Source organism: Crocuta crocuta, unplaced genomic scaffold, assembly GCF_008692635.1.
Source record: "Crocuta crocuta isolate KB4526 unplaced genomic scaffold, BGI_CrCroc_1.0 scaffold175, whole genome shotgun sequence".
NCBI classification, from domain to species: Eukaryota; Metazoa; Chordata; class Mammalia; order Carnivora; family Hyaenidae; genus Crocuta; species Crocuta crocuta.
Window position 1 is genome coordinate 2,320,933 of NW_027530988.1, and position 12,148 is coordinate 2,333,080.

General features: G+C 44.4%; 1 protein-coding gene and 1 non-coding gene across 4 annotated transcripts in view; both read right to left on the reverse strand.

Annotated features, from left to right (window-relative positions):
• Window positions 1–12,148, reverse strand: part of SLC7A8 (solute carrier family 7 member 8) — a 52,051-nt gene that overhangs the window by 12,750 nt on the left and 27,153 nt on the right. For all 3 annotated transcript variants that reach the window (XM_077770404.1, XM_077770402.1, XM_077770403.1), the window contains 2 exons: window positions 2,600–2,725; window positions 378–531 (listed from right to left, as the gene is read on the reverse strand). In XM_077770404.1, coding sequence (XP_077626530.1) covers window positions 378–531; window positions 2,600–2,725 — 280 coding nt within the window. The remainder of the gene's footprint in view (window positions 1–377; window positions 532–2,599; window positions 2,726–12,148) is intronic.
• LOC144236808 (U1 spliceosomal RNA) lies at window positions 1,749–1,909 on the reverse strand. The gene has a single exon (XR_013336657.1). It is a non-coding gene; the product is annotated as a U1 spliceosomal RNA (small nuclear RNA).

Here is a 12,148-nt window from a genome sequence, read left to right on the forward strand (position 1 = left end):
TACTGGAATCTCCATGATGTACCTCTCTCCCCTGCCTCAAGACACAAAGACCCTCCTGTACCAAGACAGGTAAATAAGATATCAGGAAGCCTCTCAGGGCTATTTCATCCTCTAAGGCAGTGGTGCTATCTCAGCCCTGTTTTCAGCTTTTAATCTGCTCTGGGACAGTCATGGCATCATTTTTCTTTTCCTGGCAGGGTGTATGGCAAATGGTTAAAGTTCTTGGCAAATAACTCTTTCTTCAGAATAGAGCAAGTCACGGTCAGATGGGGACTGGAGGTGGAGAAGTAGCCAGGGGACACCTGGCTCTCTTTTACTAGTAGCAGGTGCCATGGCCTTTAGAGGGATTTGGGAAGAGCTGGGCTATTTCAACTCACTTGTAGGGATCAACAAGTTCCTCAGTCACGTAATTAAGAAAGTTCCAGCCTCCGTAGGCAAAGGAGCCTTGAAGGAAAGCCAGTGCGATGAGGCCGATGTTGGGTTCTTGGAAATTCTCAAATGCATTCTTTGGCTCCAGCCAGAAATACTCTCCTGTAGACACAAGGGGAAGGAGGCTGCTCAGAGAGACAAACCAGAGGCCTGACAACCCTTAGCCTGCCTAGTCCTGTCTCTGCCCCTCCCTGCAGTGATGGTCTAGCTCTTTGTCCTGTCTCCAGTTAACCCTACACATTGGAGAAGTGGGACCAAAAGGAGCAGGGAAATAGAGATCTAGGACTTCCCCAGAACCTGGTAACCAGGAGTCCAAATGGGCATTCAGGTTCAAAGCACAGTTCTCAATGTTCTTTTAAAAGGCAAGTTTACTTGGAAGGAAAGTCCAGGGGAGGTCACTGGTTAGGGCAGGGTAAGTCTGGGGCAGGTGGGGAGGTGGGGGGCTGGTTTGTTGAGATCTGGAGGTATAGGATTAGGGCCAATGGCAGTCTCCTGACCACCTTCCTTTATATCTAAGATATATCTATATCTATTTTTTTTTTTACAAATGTACAGTTTTATTTAGAAACAGATAGGTACCTGTTTGCATTATAGAATATAAAACTTGATTTACACTCTATAAAAAATAACCAGTATCCAAATTCAAGAGAGCTAGTATTCACAGAACATACAGTGTGGGTGTGTAGCTACTGCTCACCAGCCTCAGGCTTGATTTAAACCAAAAAGATAATCCAGGGGGATTGTTAGGGATTAAAGTACAATGCTTGCTGCTGAGAAGCACCCAGTATCTAGAAGTTGTCATTAGAAAGCATACGAAGTTTTGCTTTCTAAGTGCGTAACTTTAATAAGGACTGGGTTCTCTGTACCTAGTGAGCTGTGAGGCTCTCCCTCCACAAAGTTTTCACAAAGCATGAAGAACAACAAACACTCACATATAAACTTCTATAATGCCATATTAGTCCATGCTCACTCTTTCTTTGTCAATAACCTTCTCTCTCTTTCTAAGGTGTGTGTCTTTCTAAGAGGTATCCCTCTTCATGGTTATGGATTCCCTGAGGACAAGGTCCTTCAGCAAAGAGATTTTCTACTGCCTTCTCAACCCTTAGCACAGTGTCTTGAACACAGTGGGCCCTCAAGAAAGGTTGCTGATGACATTGTAATGAGACATAGATTAACTGCCCATATTTACTTATTCATCTGTAATCCAGCATTTGGGCAGGAAATAAGATTTACAGTGATCAGAAGAAAGCATTGGGGCCAGAATAGGAGGGACTTATTATTTCTGAAAAGACAGCACAGTGATTTTTTTCTTTCTTTTAGAAGAAAGCATGAGCATAATCCCCACTACCACAAATTATACAGTCACGTTTCTCACATTTGGAGAAACTGCAAGGGTCAGCACATCCGGAGTACAACGGATAAGCCTTGTCCTGGGAACACCACCTTTATGATCATGGTATCTCCCCTGCCAGGTAAGTATGCACAGTGATTTCTTTAAACAGTATAACCTGCTAAAGAACTTAACATAACTGGTTGAAATAATTAGTTTCCTGGAGTAAATATCCAGGCACCCCACATGGCCTTTAGAGCTTGTAGGCAGATGGGAGGTCTTTCTGTTTGTCATCTGACTTTCTCCAGGAGGCAGTGACACTGGGCAGAGCCTAGTGGTGCCATGGTTCCCGTGGAAACCACATACAGACTCAGGCTTGGAAAGGACCAAATCCAGCGGGGAATGTTGGCAGGGGCCCCAGGAATGTTGAGCTCTCTCTTGTAGAGATTATGAGTAATTTGAAATGTGTAAAAATCTCCTCCATTCCTCATTTCAAGATATGGACAACGTACAATATACGATGCAGGGAGCTTCCCTATGGCTGGAGCAAGAGGGCAATAGAAGTCCAGAGATCTGGGGTCTTTACGTAGCTATGCTGGAGCCATGAGGTCAGCGGGGGAGAACTGACTTCTGCAAACCAGGTGGGGCATGTTCAATTTCCAACCACCCCAGGAAGAATGGTTTCTTTTCCCCTTTGTCAAGCAAGTGAAGAAGAAAAGTCATTCAAGGTCAGAACTGGGAAATCTCAGGGTGTGCACATGTTCAAAGACAGTGTGAGGGGGTAGGTACATGCAAGGGGTGGACAGTTGGGTGGGGCCCTGATGTTCAGGTGATACTCACCTTTGCAGATCTGTACAATTCCCATGACGATGATCAGGGCCAGGGCCAGGAGCTTCCCAGCTGTGAAAATGTCTTGAACCCGGGTGGCCCAACGAACACTGGCACAGTTGACCCATGTGAGGAGCACTGAAATGACAGATCCCCAAACATACCCTCAGGGATATTAATGAGGCCCTCTGCACAGAAGCAGAAATGCTCCTGATGATGGGATTGTAACAGGCAAGCCAAATTTCCCTGAAGCTCAGCCAGTGTCCAGAAACCTTGGCTAGGTTAATGGGTTAGAAATGGGGATTATGTGCCACAAATTACAGCTTGGTCAGAGCATGCCCTGCCCAGGGCTGGAAGCCAGAAGCAGTTTGGGCACTGGTTTTGGGGAAAATCAGCATCTGACCAGGGTGCAAGTGTGGGCTTTGTTTTCAGGTCGCTGTATGTTCACGGGGAGCCCTGAGCAGTTGGTAGATCCTGAATGTCATCTTCCTCAGCCTGATTTTGGGGTAATAGAAGTTAGGGGAACCTTTTGTTACCTGAGGTATAATTTACATAGAATGAAATTCCTTTTTCTAAGTGTACAGTTTGATAAGATTCGACAAACATATTTCATCATTTAATCACTTACACACTCTTTAATGTGTATTTATTTATGAGACAGAGACAGAGCATGAGTTGAGGAGGGTCAGAGAGAGAGGGAGACACAAAATCTGAAACAGACTCCAGGCTCAGAGCTGTCAGCACAGCTCCCACTGTGGGTCTCAAACCCCAAACTACGAGATCATGACCTGAGCCGAAGTTGGACACTTAACCGACTGAGCCACCCAGGTGCTCCACTCCTACACTCTTTATATAGAACATTTTCAACACTTTAAAAAGTGCTCTTTCTTGTACACTGCGCTCCTTTGAGGTCAATCCCTTTCCCCTACCTCTGGCAACCATTAATTTGGTTTCCTCCCTTAAAGTTTTGCCTTTTCTAGCATGTCCCGTGAACAGAATCATATAATATATAGGCTTTTGTGTCTGGCTTTTTCATTTTACGTTGTGCTTTTGAGATCCATTCATGTATGGCTGTGTATATCAATAGTCTGGGCCTTTTACTGTCAGCTGGGACTCCATTTTATGTATTAGTTTTCTATTCACTGGCTGATGGACATCTGGGTTGTTCCCAATTTGGGGCTATGATGAAGAAAGCTACCATAAACACTTGCACAGAAGTCTTTAAGTGGATTGTAGATGTCTCTGAGAAGAGTTTTCATTGTTCTACCAGGAGTGAGATTTTGAGTCATAAAGTAAATATATATTTAATTTTATTATTATTTTTAAAGTTTATTTATTTATTTTGAGACATGGGCAAGGGAGAGGAGAGAGAGAATCCCAAGCAGGCTCTGCACTGTCAGCGTAGAGCCCGACATAATGCTCAAACCCACAAACCATGAGATCATACTTTGAGCTGAAGTCAAGAGTCAGATGCCTAACTGACTAGGCCACTCAGGCACCCCTAACTATTATTTTTTATTTTCTTAAAGATTTTATTATTAAGTAAACTTAATTTTTTTTTTAAATTTTGAGACAGAGAGAGCACAAGCAAGGGAGGGGCAGAGAGAGAGAGGGAGATAGAGAATCCCAAGGGCAGTGCAGAATCAGATGTGGGGCTCGAACTCATGAACCTGTGAGATCATGACCGGGGCAGAAACCAAGAGTTGGATGCTTAAGTGACTGAGCCACCCAGGCACTTCAAAGATTTTATTTTATTTTTTAAAGTAATCTCTACACCCAGTGTGGAGCTCAAACTCAAAAATCCTGAGATCAAGAGTAGCATGCTCTACAGATTGAGCGACCCAAATGCCCCTGAATGTGTTTAACTTTATAAGAAAACAGCCAAACTGCTTTCCAAAGTGGCTATATCAGTTAGCATTCCCACCAGCAATGTGGATGAGTTCTTGTTGCTCTGCATCCTTTCAGTGTTTGGTATTGTCAGCTCCAAAAGTTTGGCTATTTTAATAGGTGTGTAGTGGTATTTCATTGTACTTTCCATACAAGGGCTGGAAGAGAGTTGAGAGGCTGAATCCTACCAACACACTTACCAAGCAACCTGGGGAGCCTGTGCCATAGGAACAGGACTCATACCTGCTTGGGAAGAGCTTGAGATCAAAGGCAAGTTAAAATCCTCTTGTTTCCCCTTCCTCTGAAATAGTGACCAGGATGCCCTGTAGTCCTCCAAAGGTACAAGTCATACATGTAAAAGCACCAGATCTCATTTGCAACTAAGTGGATGGAACTAGAGGGTATTATGCTAAGTGAAACTAGTCAGTTAGAGAAAGACAAATATCATATGACTTCACTCATATGAGGATTTTAAGATACAAAACAGATGAACATAAGGGAAGGGAAGCAAAAATAATATAAAAACAGGGATGGGGACAAAACGCAAAAGACTCTTAAATACAGAGAACAAATTGAGGGTTGCTGGAAGGGTTGTGTGTGGGGGGGATGGACTAAATGGAAAAGGGGCGTTAAGGAATCTTTTCCTGAATCATTGTTGCACTACATGCTAACTAACTAAATAAATTATTAAAAAAACACAAAAACCCACCAGATCCCTTCTCAAGCTCTGGCCAAGCCTCTGACTTCACTTGAACAGCTGATCAAGTTATATCAATACCTGATCCTTAAACTGCACTTTTACTTTTCAAAAATTTTCCAACCTTACTTGATTCTGAGAGCATTTCAGCAAGGGTAAGGACCTGATGTTATTATCTGCCTGTAACCTTTTTCCCTGCACCTCTTCTATCTGGCAAGCTCCTTCTCATCTTTCAAGATCCAGCTCAGATGTCACTTATTCTGTGAGTCTTTATTGTTTTACTTATTCCTGACAACGTGACTACAAGGTAAGGTACACCAGCTGCATTTTATAGACAAGGAACAAAGTTTGCCCTTCCTCTCTATCCCCAGACCACTTTCTTTCTTTTTTTTTTTTTTTAATATTTTTATTATTTATTTCTAGGAGAGAGAGAGAGAGAGACAGCGTGAGCAGGGGAGGGTCAGAGAGAGAGGGAGCTACGGCCTCTGAAATAGGCTCCAGGCTCTGAGCTGGCAGTCAGCACAGAGCCCGACGTGGGGCTCGAACCCACGAACCGCGAGATCATGACCTAAGTGAAAGTCGGACGCTTAACCGACTAAGCCACCTAGGTGCCCCAAGACCACTTTCTTTATATTTAGTTTTAGCATCTACTTCTTTGTATTATAATGATTTGTTTTTTTTTCTCTCTCTCCATGTAGACCAGGAAGGCAGGGACTGTGACTTTTCATGCTTTTAATCCCAGGGGATCATTAGTGCCTGCAAACAGCAGGTGCTCAACAAATATTTAATACTTGGATAAAGAAAATGCCCCACATCATTAGACCTGCAATCTCATCTCAGTCTATACATTCTACAATGCACAGAATCTCCCCTGCTCCCCAGGAATCTCATCAAAAGGAGACATGATCCTCAGATGGTTACACAGAACCAAAAGAGCAACAGGAAACTTGACTTCAAGAGTAGAAACTCTTGACTCTTCATGGAGGAGCTGTTATCCAAGATGGTGTCATATAAGGAGAACCAAAACATGTTGTCAGAGGAAGGATTTTAACTGCCTGAACAGGGAGAACATCTTGTAAATACTCGAATGTTCCAGATGGACTGAGACATTCTGATAAACACACACATTTGGTTTATCTTACTCAATTCAAAAAGGATTTCAGGATCACATGCCTGGTGACAATCCAACCCAAATCACTCTAAGCACTGAGGCCTGTGATCTGTCTCCTCAGGGCCCTGAGGCTTGCTAAGTACAAGGCTGCCCTGCCTCCCCCAGGCCCTAGGAATTCAGGCAGACACAAGCAAGGACTTAAGGATAAAAAGAGCCTGATACATGAAAAGAAGATTAGGACACAATACCCATGAGGCTCAGGGATAGGTAAGGATTACAGATTAAGGAACCAGATTATGATCACAGAAAAGAAAATTATCCTCTGCCAAAGGGGAGGAGAGGGCATGGTGGAGAGGACACAGGAAAGTACTTGGAGGGAAATAAGAGATGAGCAGGACAACTCACAGAAGCTCCTCTCCCCCAGCAGGTTGGGGGGGAATGTGGTCCCCTCCTGGTGGGCTGGTATAGAAAACACAAAAGAATCTCCCTAGGAGGGGACCTTGTCAAGGTAGCCAGAAAGATTCCTTCAAACAGTCAGCTCCACAATAGTGCTGGGGGATGGGAGATGTTTGAAGGAAGGGATAATTTGTCAAATAAACTTGCTGTGGGTGTCTTCTGTCCCACCTGAGCTTATCTCCAAAATTTCACAAGAACCCAGCCCTTGACTAATATTTAACCTTTTACCTTTACAGGGATCTTTCAGAAATAAAAGGAGAAATCCTGAGAATGAGGTAGAGAGACAGGTTGCCGGGTGACACTAATCTCCTTAGAACAATGGCTGCAGGCCCTATATCTGACCTTTTACCCTGAAGTTGGGTGATCACAGCATGTGACTGAGGGGAAAGGGGGCACTTTGAGTCTCCTGCTACCACAGGACACCTTTCCTCACAGCAGGCTGAAACTTGAGCCTCCAACCAGAGAGAAAAGGTCAGTGAGTGGAGGCAACACTGTCGGCACTTGCCAAGCCCCTGCCCTGCTCAGGCATCCTGTATCTACTTGTCTGCTATCCAGAACCCCTTTATGTTGTTGATGACTATGGCCCCTCTCTCTTCTCAGCCAGACCCTGCATTTTGCATGCTTGAGAGACAGTGACCTCAGGGGAGCCACATGTAGATGGGGACCAGTGGCCACTATAGCTCGGAATGTGAGGGTTTTCTTCTATCCATCTCTCCATCCATCCATCCATCCATCCATCCATCCATCCATCCATCCAAACATCACCTATAAAGGGCCTACATGTTCTAAGCACTCTGGTAGAGTGCCTAGGGGAGTTATAAGTAAGACACAAGTCCCTGCCCTCAGGAAGTTGAGAGCATGGGGGGAAGTTGGGTGAGCTAAAAGATGATCATACAACAATGATCATTCCACAATGTGGTGGTAGCAGAGCTCTTCATGGAAGCCAGTGGGTGTCCATGAGGAGTCCCTAACTCAGCCTAGGGGAATCAGAGATGCTTCCTATAGGAGGGAGACCCTAACAAAAAGAAGAATTTTATAATTTTGGCCCAGCTGGATAAAATAAATAAGAAGGCATAAGAGTTTTGTTCTTGTCCATTGTAATCTGCCTGTGAGGTAGTTGCTGCTTCTCTAGAAACCCCAATGGAATCTTGGGCTTATCAGTATTTCTCAGGCATTTTCTCCTCTGTCTTGTTTCCTTTCTGTTTGCTGGGTAAACAAACAAAAAAAACAAACAAACACAAACAAAAAGGGCTATCAAGAAGATGATACTTTAAGAAGATGTTTAAGTCAGAGCTTGGTTACTTACTCTGCCAAGTTGGAAAAGGTGACAAAGTGACACCTTAATGTCAAGGGACAGGAGGGATACAAAAAATAAGATAGGCAGGAATAGGGGATTCAGAACCCAGCAATCTTTTTTTTTCTTTTAAGTTTACTTATTTATTTTGAGAGAGAGTATGTGAGCAGGGGAAGGGCAGAGAGAGAGGTAGAGAGAGAATCCCAAGCACACTCTGCACTATCAGTGTGGAACCCAACACAGGGCTCAATCCCATGAACTGTGAGATCATAGCCTGAGCCAAAATCAAGAGTCAGATGTTTAACTGACTAAGCCACCTAGGTACCCCAGCAATCTTGTGACCTGCTCAGAGCCCAGGGCCTCTTAACTGACAGATAGGAGAGGTGGGCTCAGTGCTTCCTGCCCATGAGAAAACTGTTAAGACTGGCAGAGGATGTAGAGTTCTCAGATCGATGACAATGCAGATCCTGTCACTGACCTGGGCAATGTCCACTGTAGAGAGGGTTGGCAAGCTCCTGTTTCCTGCAGAGAAGGCTGAGCCCCATCTCAGCCCTGATCCTCAGACTCTGATCCCTTGGGGAGTCACAGAAGCTTCTCTTTCACTTTCCCCCTCTGATTTTGACATCAAAACTCATGGGGCCAGTGGTAGGCAGAGAAATTGGCATTCCAGAAATGTCAACATCCTAATATTGTTAGTATGTTACTTATATGGCAAAAGAAAAATTTCAAATGTGATTAAATTAAGGATCTTCAGATGGGGAGATCATCTAGGATTATCTGAATGAGTGTAATGTAGTCACAAGAGTCCTTATAAGAGGAATGCAGGAGGGTCAGAGTTAGGAAAAGAGACATGTTGTCAGAAACAGAGGTCAGAGAGGAAGAAAGAAAGATCTGAAGAAGCCATGCTGCTGGCTTTGAAGATGGAAGAGGAGGCCATGAACCAAAAAATGTAGGGAGTCTCTAGAAGCTGGAAAAGGCACGCAAACAACTGTCCCCAGAGCTCTAGAAAGAACACAGTTGTGTTGACACTTTGAGTTTAGGATTTCTGACCTCCAGAAGTATAAGACATCAAATCTGTATAGTTTTAAGTCACTAAGTTTGTGATAATTTCTTGTAGCAGCAATAGAAAGCTAATACAGGGCCAGGCACCATACAGAAAGACTAGAAAGCAGGTGGCATACCTTGAAAGAGCAAAACTTTTAAAGAGTAACCAGGCAGCATACCCAAGACCCCAAAGGAGTGCCTGTCCACAGACCTTCCAGAACACCAGTGGAGGAAAGAGATGGGGCCCTCTAGAAGTGGGCAGTGAAAGTGAAGTCAACCATGTGCTGACCTAGCTGGCAAATTTCCACACCACATGACAGCATCCCAACTCTTCTACACCCCCAGGATCCTATAGCTAAAGACTTACTGCCTCCTGTTCCTTCCCTTTATAATTCTATACTGTAGAATTCTATATGGCTCACCCTCCAATAACTCTAGCTGTGATTTTCATCTCACAAAAATTTGGGGCAAAAGACATTCTTAGTATCCCTCCTTCATGCAATCCCAGGTTCTTGTCCAGTCTCCTCCATATTCCATGTAACTTCAGGCCCAACTCAGATATATATACAACACGCAACTCATATATACATACAAATGGAAGCCCAAGAATCCTAAACTTCTTACAAGGTGAGTATAGCACTGGAATGCTCACAGACATGGTTCCTTTGTTCTCTGCCCCCATCATTTTATTGGTCTCCTAATTTAACTGACCAGAGGCTATAATCACAGGTCATAGAAGAAGTCAAGATGGAAAGCCAAGAGATGAGCTCAAGTGTCCTGAGACTGGGTTCCTTCCTCAAGTCAAAGGGTAGAGTGGCCACAATGTGCACTATCTTGCAGTGGACAACACTGAAAGTGCCCTGACAGAGACTGCTCTGGGACTTTCCCAGGTGGAGTCAACCCAATCCAACCTCCCAGAAGGGGAGGTGAGGTTAAAGGATTACAAGTTTAGAAGGGAAGAACAGGAACAACATGTTTTGGGAAACTTTGCCTTAGATGCATAAATTACAGATTATAGGTAAAAAAGATAATTTAAAATTAATCTCTCCAGTCCATTTTAAACAGAGCATCAGTGACTTGCAAGCATAAAATAAATAAATCTCCATTTAGAAAATGTTAAGCATGGACTAGGGGATGGTGGCAATGGTTTTAATGTAGCCAGCACAGGCCAGGTACTTCCTTGCTTCTGGACACAGGACTCTGCTCTCTTGTTGAGTTGGGCAGGCAAAGGGTCATTTTATGTCTTCATCAAAAGCCAAGTGAACACCTTCCCACATGGACCCCAAACCAATCTCATTCCTTTTGTTAAGCCAGCTTCTGCTCCATGTACCACAGCATTCGGGTGTAATGAGGTGAAAGCCAGGATGAGGATATTTGGATAGGGGGCTGGACTGATTAAAAAGATTTTTTTAATGTTTATTTTTGAGAGAGAGACAGAGTGAAAGTGGGGGTGAGGGTGGGGGAAAGAGAGGGAGACATAGAATTTGAAGCAGGCTCCAGGCTCTGAGCTGTCAGCACATAGTCCAATGCAGGGCTTGAACTCACAAACTGTGACATCATGACCTGAGCTGAAGTCGGATGCTTAACCAACTGAGCCACCCAGGTGTTCCCCCACTAAGTTTTTTTTTTTTTAACATTTATTTATTTTTGAGAGAGAGAGAGAGTGAAAGTGGGGGTGAGGGTGGGGGAAAGAGAGGGAGACATAGAATTTGAAGCAGGCTCCAGGCTCTGAGCTGTCAGCACATAGTCCAATGCAGGGCTTGAACTCACAAACTGTGACATCATGACCTGAGCTGAAGTCGGATGCTTAACCAACTGAGCCACCCAGGTGTTCCCCCACTAAGTTTTTTTTTTTTAACATTTATTTATTTTTGAGAGAGAGAGAGACAGTGGGGTAGGGGCAGTAGTGGGGGACAGAAGATCCAAAGCGGGCTCTGTGCTGAGAGCAGAGAGCACAATGTGGGGCTTGAACCTATGAATCATGAGATCATGACCTGAGCTGAAGTCTGATGCTTAATCAACTGAGCCACCCAGGTGCCCCTGGAACAGAGCTCAGGGGGCATGTGGGTGGCTCAGTTGGTTGAGCCTCCAACTCTTGATTGTGGCCCAGGGTGGTGGGATCGAGCCCCGTGTCGTCGTCTGGTTCTACACTGAGCATGGAGCCTGCTTAAGATTCTCTCTCTCTCTCTCTCTCTCTCTTTCTCTCTCCCCCTTTGTCCCTCTCCCCTACTTGCACTCTCTCTCTAAAAAAAAGGAAAAGAAAAAGAAAAAGAAACAGTGCTCAGAATAATGAACTAGTTGGGGCTCTCCTTGTAGACAGCTCCCAAACTGGAGGGAAATGTTTGAGGCTTTTGCCCTACTATTCAGAGGCACATTTCTAGCCTCATGAGCAATCAGAGCCAGGAATTAACCTGAGGGACTCAGAACATCATTTTATACACGAGTGGAGTAAGACCCCAGCTAATGTCCTCCTGCCCCACAATTCTCAGTTGCTTATTCTCCCACTACATCAGCCTTTCTTCAATCATATACACATTGCCCTGTGTTCCCTTTGCCCATTCCCACATTCTCTCTCTCCCCTCCTCCTGTCAATGGTACCCAAGATCATTGCTGAAGTGCCACTCCGAGTCAGTCACCTGAAGATACTAGCTAGTCTGCTTTCAGGCTAGCAGGAAGTAAGATGCCAATGTGGCAAAAAGGGAAGACTAAGATGGCTACTCCTCAGAAACTAAGAGAGTAGCCTTCATTGCTCCTAGAGCTTTAGAAAATTATTTCCCACTGGCAGTCTTGATTCTCTGCCTTTGTATCACCTTCTCTGGCCCCTTGTTAATGTCACCATCACTTGTTCTCTTGAACTCTGGGAACTTTTTTAGGATTTCTTGGTCTTGCTGTCTCATACCTTTCTCAGGAATGGGCTGGAGGCAGCTTGGACCAACTTATTTTCCTTTAGCACTTGCAGAACTAGGTCTCTCCATCTTTTCAGATAAGAGAAAACAGGCAGTAGAACGTGGGGGAACATGCCCAGACATGCCAAAGTCCATAAAGACAGGTGATGAAGAAGAGAGGGAAAGA